This window comes from Microcaecilia unicolor, chromosome 2 (genome assembly GCF_901765095.1).
Source record: "Microcaecilia unicolor chromosome 2, aMicUni1.1, whole genome shotgun sequence".
NCBI classification, from domain to species: Eukaryota; Metazoa; Chordata; class Amphibia; order Gymnophiona; family Siphonopidae; genus Microcaecilia; species Microcaecilia unicolor.
The window spans coordinates 575,111,615-575,128,487 of NC_044032.1; the positions used below are offsets into that span (position 1 = coordinate 575,111,615).

The 16,873-nt window shown below is 45.4% G+C and overlaps 1 protein-coding gene across 5 annotated transcripts in view; it reads right to left on the reverse strand.

Annotated features, from left to right (window-relative positions):
* IRF2 (interferon regulatory factor 2) overlaps window positions 1-16,873 on the reverse strand; it is a 160,479-nt gene that overhangs the window by 46,834 nt on the left and 96,772 nt on the right. For all 5 annotated transcript variants that reach the window (XM_030191506.1, XM_030191502.1, XM_030191503.1 and 2 more), the window contains one exon: window positions 3,387-3,505. In XM_030191506.1, the coding sequence (XP_030047366.1) occupies window positions 3,387-3,473 (87 nt within the window). In that variant the 5' untranslated portion in view covers window positions 3,474-3,505. The remainder of the gene's footprint in view (window positions 1-3,386; window positions 3,506-16,873) is intronic.

Below are 16,873 nucleotides of genomic sequence, written 5' to 3' on the forward strand. Positions count from 1 at the left end.
TGCCAGACAGACCCTCGCTATGTAGTGCTCGAGTTTCTGCTAAAATTTCTAGTAATTAGAAGAACTAAAGTCTTCCACGACATATCCAGCTGTATGATTCTCTCATCATAGTATGATATACAAAGCTACCATTACTTGTGCCCCTCCTAGATCCCCTGTGCAACCTGCCAGACTTGGCTATGTGAGCACCTGCATTTCTACAAGTTACTATGGACCATACAGCAGCCTGTGCTATTTGATTCTACTAGCCTATCAGTCAACTCAGCCATATGAATGCCAGAACTGCTAGGACTTCTAACATTTCGTATTAACCTTTTGCCATGTATACTGGTAGCCCCACCACCGAACCAGGCAACGAGGGCACTATGAACATTCAAATATGTGTTGCCAGGGCACATTCTGCTCTTTCCACATTTAGTAACTAAGGGTATTTTGTATTTATCGCCTGCTCGCCTAAATTCACTTCCTGTTTTTAGCACCACCACCACCCACACCAGGAGGGTGTTCCACGCCTCTCCCACCCTTTCTTTGAAAAAAAATATTTCCTGACATTTATCTTCAATCCCCCTCCTCAGAGCCTTATATCATATTCTAGTTCAGGGGTTCTCAACTCAGTCCTCGGAACACACTTAACGAGTCAGGTTTTCAGGTTACCCACAATGAATATGCATGAGATAGGCATGCATACAATGGAAGTGGTGTAATGCAGATTTATCTCAAGCATATTCACTGTGAGTATCCTGAAAACCTGATTGGCTGGGTGTGTTCTAGAACAGTCTTTCCCTTAAGAAAGGTTTGGTTTTGTATGAATAATATACAAGAAGAAAGGTACTGCTGCATTAACAAGAAATAGCTGTTTTCAGAACTGCATAATGCTTATGAAGGTAAAAGTAGTCTCCTGTACACAAGTACCAAGTCACGAATGACTTATGAGGGCCACCATTTACATGATAGTTTATTGGCAGACTATTAGTGGGGTCGTTTGCTATTGCTTTCCCCAGTCACCTTTATCCCATAGCTAAAATGAATGGCCAGTTCAGTTGTCCAGAGGTCAGTTACTTGACAGAAATTCCAGTGTGGGATTCAAACTCAGGTCATGGGCACAGTAGGCAAGTGACCTACCAACTGCATCACAAGGACTGATGAGATAAGGCTTGTAAGCGCATTTAGGGGCCCTTTTTACTAAGCTGCAGTAAAAAGAGACTTGCGCTAGCGGTGGGGGCTATTTTTACCGCAGCGGGTAAAAAGCTCGAAAAAAAGGCATGGCCATGCGGTACGATTGCTCTTACCACGTGGCCATGCGGGGGGGGGGGGGGGGGGGGGAGCAGTTACTGCCACCCATGCTAACCCGGCAATAACCAGGTAGCACGCAATGCTGCCCAATTACCGCCGGATAACCCCCTGCAGAAATATTTTTAAACTAGTAAAAAAGGCCTGTTTCTGACACAAATGAAACGGGCGCTAGCAAGGTTTTCCTCAGAGTGTGTATGTTTGAGAGTGTGTGTGAGAGATGGAGTGTGTGTGTCATAGAGAGAATGAGAGAGAGACAGCGTATGTGTGTGTTTGTGTGAGAGAGACTGTGTGTGTGTGACAGATAGAGTATGATAGACAGGGAGTGTGTCAGAGAGAGTGTATGTGAGAGATAGTGAGTGAGTGTGAGCCTCCACCCCCATTCTCGCAGGGCCCCCTCCCCACCCCCACCTCTCTGGTCTCAGGACCCCCTCCCCACCTCCCTCTCCCCTGCCCCGCCTCCAGCCATCCATGTCCAGCGACCCTCCCCTCCCCCTTCCAGCTACCCATGTCCAGTGACCCTCCACTCCCCCGGTGCATCACCCCCTCCCCCTCCAAGCACATCAAACACCCCCTCCCCCCACCCGAAGCACATCAACACCCCCCCGGCGCATCAAACCCCATCGCCACCCGCAGATGCCAGTAGTAACGCTGTCTGGCCGCTGCTGCTTCTCCTGTTGAGCAGCAGCGGCCGCTACAAAAAGAAAAGAAGCAATAAATGTTTTTAAACCCAGCCCAAATCATTCACAAATGCCCGAGTCTTACAAGGCAGTTTCTGCAGCCACTCCTCCTCTCGCCTGTCACGTCACTGCGCTCCTCCGGGGTCTTACTCCAGGCATCTGCGGGTGGCGATGGGGTTTGATGTGCCAGGGAGGTGGGGGAGGGGGTGTTTGATGTGCTTCGGGTGGGAGGAGGGGGTGTTTGATGTGACAGGGGGGATTGGGTGATGCGCCGAGGGGGGGGGGGTTCTGTGGTGCCGTGCTTGTAGTTTTTTGATGCACCGCTCCCTGCCACTTGCTCCGAAGTGGCAGGGAGCTGCGCACTGACAGCTGATTCCCAGGCAGGGGGAGGAGTTTTCCTTACTCCTCCCCCTGCCTGGGAATCAGCTTTTAGTGACGTCATCCTGGCTACGGAGCCTAGCTCAGCAACTCCAGGAGCCACGGACACAGGCAGTCCCACATTAGAACGTTGGAGGTGAGAATTATTATATAGGAAATATTTCTGCTAGAGCTGGAAATGCCACATGCTGGGGATGGAATTACCGCTGGCGGTAGATCCAGATTGGCGCTCGGTAAGCCCGCGGTGCGCTTACCACCACTGAGTAAAAGGAAAGGCCCTTTAATGCTGTCTTAATGCATCTGAAGGCATGCGTAAGTACTAACAGCTTCTGGAATAAGAATCATTTTTCAGAACAAGTACAACATATCGTACAAATAAAAGTAGCACATATGAATTTATCTTGTTGGGCAGACTGGATGGACCGTGCAGGTCTTTTTCTGCCGTCATCTACTATGTTACTTGCTCTGGAGATATACATTTTGATCCCTTTTGCTCTCACTGGTCTCTGCTGTCTCTGACCTTCCTCTGCAGTCTGCTTGGGTGGTCCAGGAAACCCTTGCCAGAGGCTGAGGTGTGGAAGGACTTCTCTAAAGTACACCCTGAACACTGCTATTTGATCATTGGAGGTTACCACTGTTATAGAAGGCTCCCTTCAATCCTCTTCTAGGCCTATGTGAACAACCTCTGCAGCACAGCCAGGATGGGGTGCAAGCTAAGGTCTACTGGTAATTTTCACAATTAGATGCTGTGGTTACAAGACCTATGAACTTTGCATCTCTTATTTCTCCACACTGGAAAATATGTAACTGTATTTGAAAATCAAATATACACGTTTTTCCCCCTCCACTAACACCCCTCTGCACCCTCCCCCTCGTTCTCTCTGCAGGTAAATGTAGCCACTTAAGTGAAACTTGGTGGCTATTTTTACCTGCTAAGCAAGGAGACAATGAACAACTCCAAGGATCTCCTTAGTTACCTAGCTGATCCTTCTGAAAACTCTCTTCCAAGTATCTTTTTAGTACAATGAAAGTAGTTACCTTATTCAGCCACTTTAGCCCTGGAATGGCATTTCCATCAATCTGCTCTTCTAGCCAAGGTCGCATTCGCATCCTTTCTACAGGCATAGTTACCCTCTAGATATTGAAATTATGCAAACCTAAAGGAAAAAAAAAACAGAAATATGGCACCGTCAGTTTCCTTTAAGGTGAACTGCTAAGTAATTATTAGCAACAAAATCCCCAATGGTCAGAGAAAAGACAAAAAGAACAGGGATACTGCCATAACAGATCTAAATCTGACTCTCCTTTTGTCAGCTTTAGGAAAACAATTAATTTACAACCGTGCATTATCACAGGAGGCCAAACAAGAGTGGCAAAAACATATTCAAAGCACTGGAACTGCTTTATTGAGTGTAGGTAAGGCTGTGAGTTCATTTCCTTACCAGTTTTGCTTCTCTTTTCGTCATAACCTGTAACTGAAGGCATAACAACGAGAGGAAGAAAAGAGTGCACAAAACGTTTTCTCACTTTTCAGTCATTTAGTTGTGAATCTGGGGTCATTTTAACTTGGGACCAGTTTTTCAAAATCAGTCTCTGAAGCAGGAAAACTACGTTGAGCAAGACATACAACAGTGTTTCGTGAAGTTCTTCAGAGGTTTGCAAGCCTTTATGAAAAAAGGATCCCAAGGATGCAGAATTCACAGACCCTGCAGAGAGGAAGCCTAATCATTGGAGAATGATGTGAATTTAGGGCCCATGGCTGGTGGATGGCCCCCTAACCACAATGGTCACTGTAGGTATGGGACTAGATGAGCTGGGAAAAGATAAAAATACTAGGAGAAAAAAAAAAATCTTCAGCCCTGGTAATGAAGGAGCTGCAAGGTCAACAATGTCTGGTTAAAAAAAATAGGCAATGGTTTAACCTTACATACAGCATGCATATCCCGCATATAGCAGCAACATAGCCAGATGGCAAATTTTGGGTAGGGCTACCATAAAAATGGGTGGGCATGAAATGTCCTCTCTGAACCCCCTTCCCACCGTCTCTCTGCCCTCCAACTCAAACTACAAATACCTGAGAGCTGGCAGGGATCCCCAAACCCTGCCAGGTGAAGACCTTTTCTGAAGACACCCAGAACTCCGATTAGGGTTACCATATGTCCGGATTTACCCAGATATGTCCTCTTTTTGAGGACATGTCCGGGCAACCGGGCGGGTTTTGCCAATCTGCCCGTTTGTCCAGAAATCCGGACAAACGGGCAGATTGCTAGCCTCCCCTCCCCTTACTTACTACTGCCCTGGTGGTCTAGTGATCTCTTCTGCCTTCGGGGCAGGAAAGAGCCCCCTCTTTCCTGCCCAGAGCGCTGCCCTGCATGCATCCTTCCTGTTGCTGATCTCGGCGCCAATTCAAAATGGCCACCGAGAGTTGAAGTGACCTCGCGAGACTTCAACTCTCGGTGGCCATTTTGAATTGGCTCCGAGATCAGCAACAGTAAGGATGGGGGAAGGGGGGGTGACGGGGTGTGTGACAGGGGGGAGGGGAAATGTGACAGGGGCGGAGCGAGGGTGTGAAAGGGGGTGGGGCGGAGTGTGTGGTGGAGATGGGGCATGTGTCCTCCTTTTTGGGGGACAAAACATGGTAACCCTATCCCTGATGCCAAGTTCGGCAGCATTTCCGTACTACTGATGCCAGCACCTTGCTCATGCTCAGTTTTTGCACAAGCTGTCAAATGCCAAGCTTGACAGCAGGGAATTCTAGGTACCTTCGAAAAAGGTCTTCTGCTGGCAGGGCTTGGGGATCCCCAACCGCACGTGTGGCCCTACCCACCCAGTCCTACCTGTGGCTATGCTGCTGCAAGACAGAGAAGGTAAACCACCTCCTGATTGTAATTACTTCTCTGTACTTCAGACAAGATCACATAAGCCAAATAAAATACATAAGAACATAAGAATAGCCATACCAGGTCAGACCAATGATTCATCTAGCCCAGTATCCTGCTTCCAACAGTGGCCAATCCAGGTCACAAGTACCTGGCAGAAACCTAATTAGTAGTAATATTCCATGCTACCAATCCCAGGTCAAGCAGTGGTTTCCCCCATATCCATATCAATAACAGACTATGGACTTTTCCTCTAGGAACTTGTCCAAACCTTTTTTAAATCCAGATCGCTAACTGCTGTTATGACATCTTCCGGCAGAGAGTTGCAGAGCTTAACTATTCTTTGAGTGAAAAAATATTTCCTCCTATTTGCTTTAAAAGTATTTCCGTGCAATTTCATTCAGTGTCCCCAGGTCTCTGTACTTTTTGAAAGACTGAAACATCAATTCACTTCTACGTATGTGGGTTCTCCATATGTGAATCATTATTCTGTACCCCATCTCACACACACAATCCCCATGCCTAAACTATTCTGGCAACCTCACTTGGCCCCAAGTGCTGGAGAGAGGTCTTTTCTAAGATTTGCCCTCAGCACTAAGTCTCAGGATGGTAATGGGTCACTGCAGTAGCCATCTTCCCTTCCTCCTCAGGTCCTCCCCAGACAATTACAAGTTCTAATGTTTACAGCACAAGTGGGCATCTTGCAGCCTGCCACTGAATTTTTTGCGGCTTGCAAAACCATGGGACGTCATTATCCAGAGTTTTCGCGATTTTAAATACTATATTTGGCAAACATTTTCAGAATAGTCACTCTAGAAGGTTACTTCCATTGTTTTTAGTTACATTTTTACTTATGTCTGAAGGTCTATAGAGCTCTGTGCATTTCTGGTTCCAACATTACGTAATGTTGCAGCTCGCTAGGGATACTACTGACATTCATATGGCCATTTGTGTATAAAGGTTGCCCATCCCTGGCTTAGAACAATGAGTTAACAACTGAGAAAGACAGGGTTTAAATCCCACTGCTCCCACCAATACTTCTTGTGACCTCCTGCAAGTCACCTTACCTCCCATCACCTCAGGTATTCACTCAGACTGTAACCTCCTTAGGGAAGGGACTATTGTACCTGAATATTTATCACTACTGTTGTTGTTGTTGTTACATTTGTACCCCGCACTTTCCCACTCATGGCAGGCTCAATGCGGCTTACATATTGTATACATGTACTTATTTGTACCTGGGACAATGGGGGGTTAAGTGACTTGCCCAGAGTCACAGTGCTGTGTATATTCAGTAGGGCTATAACAATGATAAGTACATCAAGTACTCTGGAATTCATTGCCAGAGAATGTAGTAAAAGCAGTTAGCTTAGCAGGGTTTAAAAAAAGGTTTGGATGGCTTCCTAAAGGAAAAGTCCATAGACTATTATTAAAATGGAGGTGGGGAAAATCCACTGCTTCTTTCTAGGATAAGCAGCATAAAATGTACTGTACTTTTCTGGGATCTTGTCAGGTACTTCAGATCTGGATTGGCTACTGTTGGAATCAGGATGCTGGGCTCGATGGACTGTTGATCTGTCCCAGTATGGCAATACTTGTGTACTTATGTAAGTTTCCTGTGTTGTAGCATCAGCCCAGATTTTATTTCTCCTATGTCCTGTTTTGTTTCTTTATCTTCCATTTCTTTTTATCTTCCTGTCACATATTGAGTTCCATCAGCACTTCCCTGTACAGTCCTATTCCGTGCTCTCTCCTCTCTGCCCTCTAGGCCATGCAGTTCACTAGGTGCTGAATATAGGCTTCTCTGAGGCTTACGCCACAACTGAACATGATTGTTCCACAATTTGTTTTATGCTTTCATGTTAGCAGCCTACCATGCTCTTAATCAAACACTATCCTCACAGGTGTGAGCTCTGAGCAAGTCCTTGGAAACGGTCAGAAGCAGCTGCTTGTCTCAGTTTCACTCGGCTGAAAAAATGTTACCATGAACTATTTTTGCCATAGAAATGGGAAATACATGCTTGTGAGGTAGTAACTTGTACTTTGGTACAGCGATCGCATGACAAAGCACAACTTTTTTTTTTTTAAGATATGGTATGAACTAAAAAGTAAATACAATCTGGGTTTAAACATTAATCTTTGGACACGCAATGTGGGTGTTACATTTCTGAAAGGGAAAGAACTGGCAGAAATGCTGAACCAATACTTTTGCTCAATGATCAAAGCTGGGTTTGGAAAAGGGTCTCTTGCAGAGGTACGTGTGGTAAAGTAGAAGATATCACTCTAGTTATAGAAAAAAAGGACTAACAAAACTGAAAGTGAACAAGGCAATGGACCAGATGGGAGACATCCTAGGTAATTAGGGGCTTCTTTTACAAAGCCGACTACCGATTCCCAGTGTGGCAAATGAGAGGAAGCCCATTCAATTCCTATGGGCTTCCTCTCATTTGCCACGTGGGAATTGCTAGCGTGGCTTTGTAAAAGAAGCCCTAGGTTAGCTCCACTGACAGTTCTGTTCAATCTCCCTTTACAGACAGTAGTTCCAAAGGTCAACAAACCACAGGAAGGCACCACCCCTCTTCATAAAAATGGAAACAGGAAGGAGACTGGCAACTGTAGACCAGTTACCTGACTTCAGTGGTTCCAAGGTTATATTATTATTTGTTTGAAGATCAATAAATTTTGTTTTTTAAGTAAAGATTATTTGGTTCCATTCTTTGGATAGCCTGGCTTATTTTCCCACCTTTTTATTTTTCGTTTCACGCCTCGTGGGATCTATTGAGTTCTCCACCTTTTGTGGATTCTCTTTAGGGATGAGGGAGTGAGACAGGGTAGAGCTGGGGAGGGACGGAGAGATGCTGCAAGTGGAAAGAGAGGGAGAATTGTTGGATATGGGTGGGATGGGTAGAGGGAGAGAAAAAAACATTTTGGACATGGAAGTGGAAGGGAGAGGTGAGAGGGGAAATGTTGAACATGGCAGTGAGGGAAAGGAAGGATGGAGAGATGATGATGGTGGTGGTGGTGGGGGGCAGAGAGAGATGTCAAACCAGGGGCTCAAGGCAGGGAGAGGGAGAAAAGTTGGACATGAAGGTGGAGAAGAGGAGAGGAAAGGAGAGATGCACAAGCGGGGGAGGGGAGAAAGAGGGAAGGTGGATCCAGGGAGAGAAGATAGACAATGGATGGTAAGGAAGAGAAAGGGGAAAATGCTGGACAATGGGGGAGGGGAGAGAGATGGGACAGGAAGATGCTGGTGGTGGGAGGTAAAAGGGATAGGGAAATATCAGGCTACAGGGTGAGGAGGGTAGAAAGAGGGAACAGATGCTGGGCTGGAAGGGTGGAGGGAGACACTGGGAATGGTGGAAAGCATGGGGGAGAGGCCCAGGGAGTGGAGAGATGGCAAGGAAAAAATGAGAGAATAGTGATCACAGGGGGTAGAAATATGGAAGGCTGAGAAGGAGAGAGATGGGGGAATGGGAGAGCTAGTGGGTGAAAGGAGATGGAAATATGATATCTGAAAAGTAAAAAGAAGGAAAAGATTTAGGAAGCGGATGAAATTTGAGTGTACAGAGGCAGAAAAGAAAAAAAGGAAGGAAAGAGCTAAAATGGAAGGATCAAAATTTCAGAGGTAGGTGTAGTGAGGAAATGAAACGACAGGAGAAAAATGGCAAATGGACAACCGCTTGAAGAATTAGCAGAATACAGACAGAAATTGGAACCAACATGATGGAAAAATAAAATGTCCAGACAATAAAGTAGGAAAATCATTTACTTTGAATATTTTAAATGGAATATGTTAACTTTGGGAAATGTGCATAGCGGATGTCTTTTTATTGTGTTAAGTAGAAAAGGAAATGCGCTTTTGTTTTGATTTGGTTTTTTTTTTCTCCAGTGTTGCAGTACATGCTGAGGTTCCCAGTTCAATTTTGTCTATATATTTTTATTTCTAATTTGTGAGGGTCTGTCAGTGTGACTTTAACTGCAGATGAGGAGATTGGAGAGGAGAGGGAATTGGGGGAGGGGCTTTATTTTCTGCCCTGGTCACCAGCATGGCTAACGGCAGCCCTGACCCTTGCTGTAGCTAGTGGGGATTCCCAAGCCCTACTAGCTGGGGTCTCTTCTGAAGCTGGCCAGAGATGCCTTCTACTGAGCTTGGCAGATGGGAGCAGCATCCTGGAGCCACTGACAACTAAGATTGTATGGGGTGCTGGCATCAGTGGCTCGAGGAGTTGCTGCTGCCTACTGGGCTTGGTGGAGAGGAGTTCTGGCCATCTTTACTGGAGGCCTTCAGCTGACAGAGATTGGGGATCCTCATCTGCTAAAGGATTTATATTTTGAATTGGGAAGTGCTGGGGAAGAGAGAAAATTTTGTGCCCACCCACTTTGTGCTCAGGCCCACCCAAAATTGGCTGTTTGGCTACGCCACTGCTCCATCCATGTCCAGCGATTCTCCTCTGTCCCGTCCTCCCCTGCATCCACGACCAGCGATTCTTCTCTGCCCCCTGCCATCCATGTCCAACGATTCTCTCTTCCCTGCCCTCCTCTCCCAGCAATTCTCTGTTCCCTCCCCCCCAGCCATGTCCAGCAATTCTCCGTTCCCTGCCCTCCCCTCCCAGCAATGTCCAGCAATTCTCTGTTCCCTGCCCTCCCCTTCCAGCAATGTCCAGCAATTCTCCGTTCCCTCCCCTCCCAGCCATGTCCAGCAATTCTCCGTTCCCTGCCCTCCCCTCCTAGCCATGTCCAGCAATTCTCCGTTCCCTGCCCTCCCCTCCCAGCAATGTCCACCACCAATTCTCCGTTCCCTGTCCTCCCCTCCCAACAATGTCCACCACCAATTCTCCGTTCCCTGTCCTCTCCTCTCCCATGTCCAGCAATTCTTGGACCTTTTTTTTGCCCCCTCCCGGCGACATTCCCGGCGAGTCCTGACCTTACTTTTTTTTTTAAGACTCAGAACGCACGAACGATGCAGCCGGCAGCGATTGAAAGAGGCTGTCTGGCGTCTGCGTCGGAGCTTCCCTCACCCTCTGCGAGTCCCGCCTTCGTTGTTACAACTTCCTGTTTCCGCATAGGTGGGACTCGCAGAGGGTGAGGGAAGCTCCGACGCAGACAGCCTCTTTCAATCGCTGCCGGCTGCATCGTTCGTGCGTTCTGAGTCTTAGAAAAAAAAAAGTGCAGGACTCGCCCGGAGTGTCGCGGGGGGGGGGGGGGGGGGGGGGGGGGGCGGACGACAAAAAAAAAGTGCCGGTACGCCATACCGTTGCGTACCGGCACAAAAAAAGCACTGCTTATTACAATACCAGTTCCATTTTGTCATATTAACTTTAACATTGTTGTTTACTTTCCATTTTTATGTTTCCCCCCTCCTCTCTCCCCTCCTTCTCCCTCCCTCTCTGCCCCCCTCATCCCCCCTGCCCTATCGCCCCCACCCCCCTGCTTCAGGAATTCAATACTCTGCTTCTTGCCACCACAGTCAGAGTGTCCCAAAATGGAGCCCATATTTTGCAAAACCTGTCTTCTTTTTCCGAGGCCAAATCCGTGATGCTTCTACGCTCCAGTGCACACATTTGTATCATTATAGGACTGCCACTGGGCAACTTGAGGAGATTCTTGGGAGATCCAAACTTGTAAGATCGTCTTTTTCCCCATCAAAACTGTCCGCTGTAGAAATGCCTCCACTCCAACTGGCTTCAGACCTTGCAATGTAAATTTATGAAATAATTGTTTTGGGGAGTGAGACCATTTTATTTTCCACATGCCTGATACATGCGTCGCTATGCTATTCCAAAACTTGTGGATCTTTGAGCATGTCCAGAACATGTGGCCAAGGTGCGCATTTGTTGCCCCGCACTTGGGGCGTATATCTGTGTCCCTTAACTTTGGCTGAAATGCTCTATGTGGGGAGATATAAAGGCGCAAAACAAATTTGTATTGCGTCTCCCACCAACACACATTTTTAGTTAGTTTATATGAGATATTTATTTATTTATTGGGCTTTATTAACTGCTTTTGTGAAGCAATTCACCCATGGTGGTATACAGCAGGTACAGTTTAACATAAAACTTACAATTTTGTTAACAGCATAACAAGAGTAAAATAACCAAAATAAACATAAATACAATGCTGCTGAAAATGCCCAGTTAGTGTCCAAGATAAAACCAGCTATTTTATAAGTGTCCAGGGTCAGAGTCAGCACTTAGCCAGTTAAGTACCAATTTTCAGCACTTAACCAGGTAAGATAACTGCATAAATAGGACCGCATAAAATGTAATCCCATCTTTATGAAGTTCACCATAGCTGGTTAAATGCTGAATATCGCACTTAACTGTCTATGTTTTTGCCTGAGCGGCAAATGAGAGGAAGCCCATAGGAATTGAATGGGCTTCCTTTCATTTGCCACACCAAGAATCGGTAGCACGGCTTTGTAAAAGTAGCCCTGAATTTCCGGGGATAATGCAGGTGGCTGTCAGCAAAACACTGATCACCATCAGCTGAATACTGGGCCCTGGGCTTACAGTTTTAATTGAACATGAGGAAATGGAGGGTGAAGTAAGTTGCCCAAGGTCCAAAAGAGTAGAAAGTGGAAAGCAGGCTATCAGTCCTGGATTCCCTGATTCACCATCCACCTCTCCTCCACTCTTCAGCACATAAAACTGCAGTCATGCATTTAAAGGTGCAGAAGTCCAAGAAAATACCTGGTACCAATGTGAACCAAACATAAATACATAAGCATCACCATACTACTACTACTACTGGGACTGAAGGTCCATCAAGCCCAGAATCCTCTTCAATCATTGGCCAATCCAGGTCACAAGTACTTGGCGTGATCCCAAGAGAATAAAACAGATTTTATGCTGCTTATCCCAGGAATAAACAGTGGGTTTTCCCTAGTCCATTTTAAAAATAGTCTATGGACTTTTCTTTTATAACTTGTCCAAACCTTTTTAAAACCCTGCTAAACTAGCTGCTTTTACCACATTCTCCGGCAATGAGTTCCAGAGCTTAATAATTACACGTTGAGTGAAGAAATATTTTCTTTGATTTCTTTTACTACTTAGTAACTTCACTGCGTGCCCTCGCGTCTACCTATTGCACTCCACTCAGATATCTTTGGGTGATTAAATATGACCATCTTTGAGTTGCAACCTAGAGCAAAGGAATGCTAGGATGAATAGCGAGATACCAGTGACAACAAAAAGAGTATAATTCTGTACAAATAGTTTTGAGGCCCCATAAAGTATACACACATAATACTCTTTTGGCCTTACATTTTTCATCTACTCCTGCGATATTCAGATTTTGGCTCTCTCAGACTCACCTTCTCCCCATGCTATGGCTATGATATCCTCCAAACTTGACAAAACTGCCGACTGGCTCGCTGTAATCCATATGAAATTGAACACCTAAGCCTGATGCTATTATATTCTCTACAGACTTCCCCTCACCCTCATATACTCCGCCTCGGAAACATGGTATTGAAATTCCTGTCAAGAACTCAGTTAAGAATCTTAGAGATAACCTTTGATAACTCACTGTCTTACCACCCTCAGATCTCTAATATACTCGGTAGATGTTTCTACATTTTGAGACAAATACGCTCCCTCTGGTCAATACTTGAACCTTCGTCCTTTGGCTTCTACTGCTTGCCCTCGTAATCTTGCAATTCTCTTTACTATGGTCTCCCCTTATCCCAGACCAGAAGATTACAAAACTTACCTAGAACATGGCCACTAAATTGCTATTTAATAAGAAACACTGGCTACCTGTGGTCTTTCAGTCATATAGAAATACTTGTCCATCACCCATCAGGTTTTACAACCTGGAACTCCATCATTTCTGTTTTATCTTCTCATAGCATGTATACCACAGAATACTCTTTGATCTTCCAAAGTCTGTGTTTAGTTATGTATGTCTTGTTATAACCTCCCTCCTACTTTATTTGATTAAGTAAACCACTTAGATGATCTTTTTTGATTTGCAGTATATCAAAAATAAACTGAAAGGGAAAAGGGATGGGATTGGTGGTTACAATCAAAGCGGTTTACCTATTATATACAGGTAATTAAACTGAAACTAGTGAAATCTCCCCGAGTTTAATAATAAAAAGGCATGCAATAAATGTAAATTCAGATTTTATGTACGCACATCTAGAAGAAAAGGAAGGATACGTCATCTAATAATTATTGAGGGTAATTTTATAAAAGTTGACCTAGGTCGGGAGGCTAACTTGGTGTCCATTTAAACCTATTTTATAAGGATAAAATAGAATTTAAAAATCTGTTGAAATTGCATTAAAACACAGTCACATGCCAGCTTGGGATCTGGTCATAAATGACGCAAATATGCATGTGTGTATTTTATAACCCATGTTTGCACATTGTGACTCTGCCCGTGCTCCCTCAAACTGCTCTCCCGAGAGCCCATGGGGACGGAGCAGGGACTACTACTAATCATTTCTATAGTGCTACTAGACGTACGCAGCGCTGTACACTTGAACATGAAGAGACAGTCCCTGCTTGACACAGCTTACAATCTAATTAGGACAGACAAACAGGACAAATAAGAGATAAGGGAATTACTAAGGTGGGGATGATAAAATAAGGGTACTGAACAAGTGAATAAGAGTTAGGAGTTAAAAGCAGCATCAAAAAGGTGGGCTTTTAGCTTAGATTTGAAGACCGCCAGAGATGGAGCTTGACATACCGGCTCAAGAAGTCTATTCCAGGCATATGGTGCAGCAACATAAAAGGAACGGAGTCTGGAGTTAGTGGTGGAGGAGAAGGGTGCAGATAAGAGAGATTTACCCAGTGAACGGAGTTCCCGGGGAGGAGTGTAGGGAGAAATGAGAGTGGAGAGGTACTGAGGAGCTGCAGAGTGAATGCACTTGTAAGTCAATAAGTGGAGTTTGAACTGTATGTGGAAACGGATAGGGAGCCAGTGAAGTGACTTGAGGAGAGGGCTAATATGAGCATATCGACATTGGCGGAATATTATTCGTGCAGCAGAATTTTGAACAGATTGAAGAGGAATGAGATGGCTAAGTGAGAGACCTGTGGGAAGCAAGTTGCAATAGTCTAAGCGAGAGATGATAAGAGTGTGGATGAGGGTCTGGTAGAGTGCTCAGAAAGGAAAGGGCGAATTTTGGTGATATTATAGAGAAAGAAACAACAGGTTTTAGCAGTCTGCTGAATATGTGCAGAGAAGGAGAGGGAGGACTCAAAGATGACCCCAAGGTTACGAGCTGATGAGACAGGAAGGATGAGAGTGTTATCCACAGAAATAGAGAATGGGAGAGGAGGAGAGGTTGGTTTAGGGGGAAAGATAAGAAGCTTAGTCTTGGTCATGTTTAGTTTCAGATGGCGCTGAGACATCCAGGCAGCAATGTCAGACAGGCAGGCAGATACTTTGGCCTGGATTCCTGCTGAGATTTCTGTTGAGAAGAGGTAGATCTGGGAGTCGATAGCTTAAAGATGATACTGAAAACCATGGGATGAGATCAGAGTACCAAGGGAAGAAGTATAGATGGAGAAAACAAGAGGTCCCAGGACAGATCCCTGAGGTACACCAACTGACAATGGGATAGAAGTAGAGGAGGATCCACCAGAGTATACACTAAAAGTACGCTGGGAAAGATAAGAAGAAAACCAGGAGCGGGAACGGGGCGGTGACAAAGAAAGGGCCTGCGGGGATGGAGACAGAACCTGTGGGGATGGGGCGGAGATAGAACCCATGGGGACGGAGACAAACTTTGTCCCTGTGCCATTCTCTACAGTGGATTGTGTCTTAAAGAGGAAGTTGGCCTTCAGTTCAGTCACTGATGCTTTCTAGTCCTTGAAGGGGCAAAGTACAGAAGCTCATCTTCACAAACTCAAAATGTAAATCCTCACAGTAGATTTATGTCCTCATTCGGAGGAGTAGCCTACTGGTTAGTGCAGCTGACTGATTCTCAGAAACTGGGTTCAATTCTCTCTGTGTCAGGTGTTCAGCGCTGCGTGCGTCTGGTAGCGCTATACAAATGCTAATAATAATAATTCCCACTACAGCTCCTTGCGACTCTGAGCAAGTCACTTAACCCTCCCATTGCCCCAGGTACAAAGAAGTACCTGTATATACCAGGGGTGTAGCCAGACCTCATGGTGGGAGAGGGCCAGAGACCGAGGTGAGGGGGAAAATTTTAGTCTGCCGCATCGCCCCCCCCCCCCCCAACCGCATCCCACAACAACAAATACCTTTGCTCTGGAACCGCCGCCGGTTTCGCTGCCCTGTGCAGGACATCAGGAGGAAGAAAGAGTACAGGGCAGGGAACGCGGCATGCCGGAGACTGGTGCTGAAGGCTTCGGCTGGTGGGGGCTGGGGACCCCCGCCAGCAAAACCAGGGGCCCGGACGAAATTGGGGGGGGGGGGCCAGGCCCCTCCTAGCTATGCCACTGGTATATACTATGTAAACCGCTTTGAATGTAGTTGCAAAAAAACACAGAAAAGTGGCATATCACGTCCCATTCCCTTTCCTTAGTTCTGGAACCACATCAGGTGTTTGTTTGATTCGAACCCTTACGCTAAACTGGTAACCTGAAGTGTTCTTGCGGATCTCTTCTTGTTGGGGCTCAACAGAGATTTTCAAACTATGGTTTAGGTGCTGCTGAAGCAAAAAAAAGTTTGATCTGGTTTACAGTTCATAATAAACACAAAGTTACAAAACATCAGATTTTCCATGTTTAAAGTTCAAACCTCAATGTGCGTTGGAGGTTACATTTCTTTTATTTACTCATTTAACAACAGATTTGCTTGTGTTTGTGTCTGTGGGAGATTATTACAAACTCGCTAGTAAGACATAACATGAGGCTTAGGTGCTGGATAAAGCATCGATATGTACAACTCAAAGTTGAAGACAACAAAGCCCAAAATGGCTTCACCAGGGGAGGTGGCCGATGTCCATATTTAAGAGATTTTGGGCATGCCTCCTGTATAAATGTGGGTTAAGGGTTAAAAGGTCAGTTTAAAAGATAAAAAGTGGAGGGAGTTGGTTTCAGGTTCAATACGGGAATTTATATTTACCCAAAGTGGAAGAATCTCAAGTGGGTAAACTGGGGCCAATTTGGACTTCATCTGCCTTCACCCATAAAGTTAATGTATTTGGAAACACAGTGTCTCATGAAAAGACTGCAACATGACTGAAAACAAAAAAACACATTTTGGGTAATAAAAGTCGCCATAGTTAAAATAGAACAAAAGGCCACCTAAAGGGCTGGAGAAACATACTATGCCAAAAGCATAAATTCAAAACCGTCCAAAAAAGAAAAAAAGAACCCTCTGAGAATGTGCAAAACAGTTCAATGAAACTATTAAAAACAAACACCACAAAAGCTTCTTTTACTCCCGCCACAAACCTTGCCAAACAGATCAGGGGCACAAACTTCAGGCAACTAGACAAACAGACGGACACACACCTTCCACAACATACAAAAACATACTTATCAACTACACAGAAGGTAGTGCCCCATGTATCACAAATCTCTACAACTCCAAAAACAAATCAAACCCAATGCATGTGCAAAGTACAGAACACAAGGAATTAGAAAAGGTACAGAGAAGGGAAACAAAAATGATAAAGGGGATGGGACGACTTCCCTATGAGGAAAGGCTAAAGTGGCT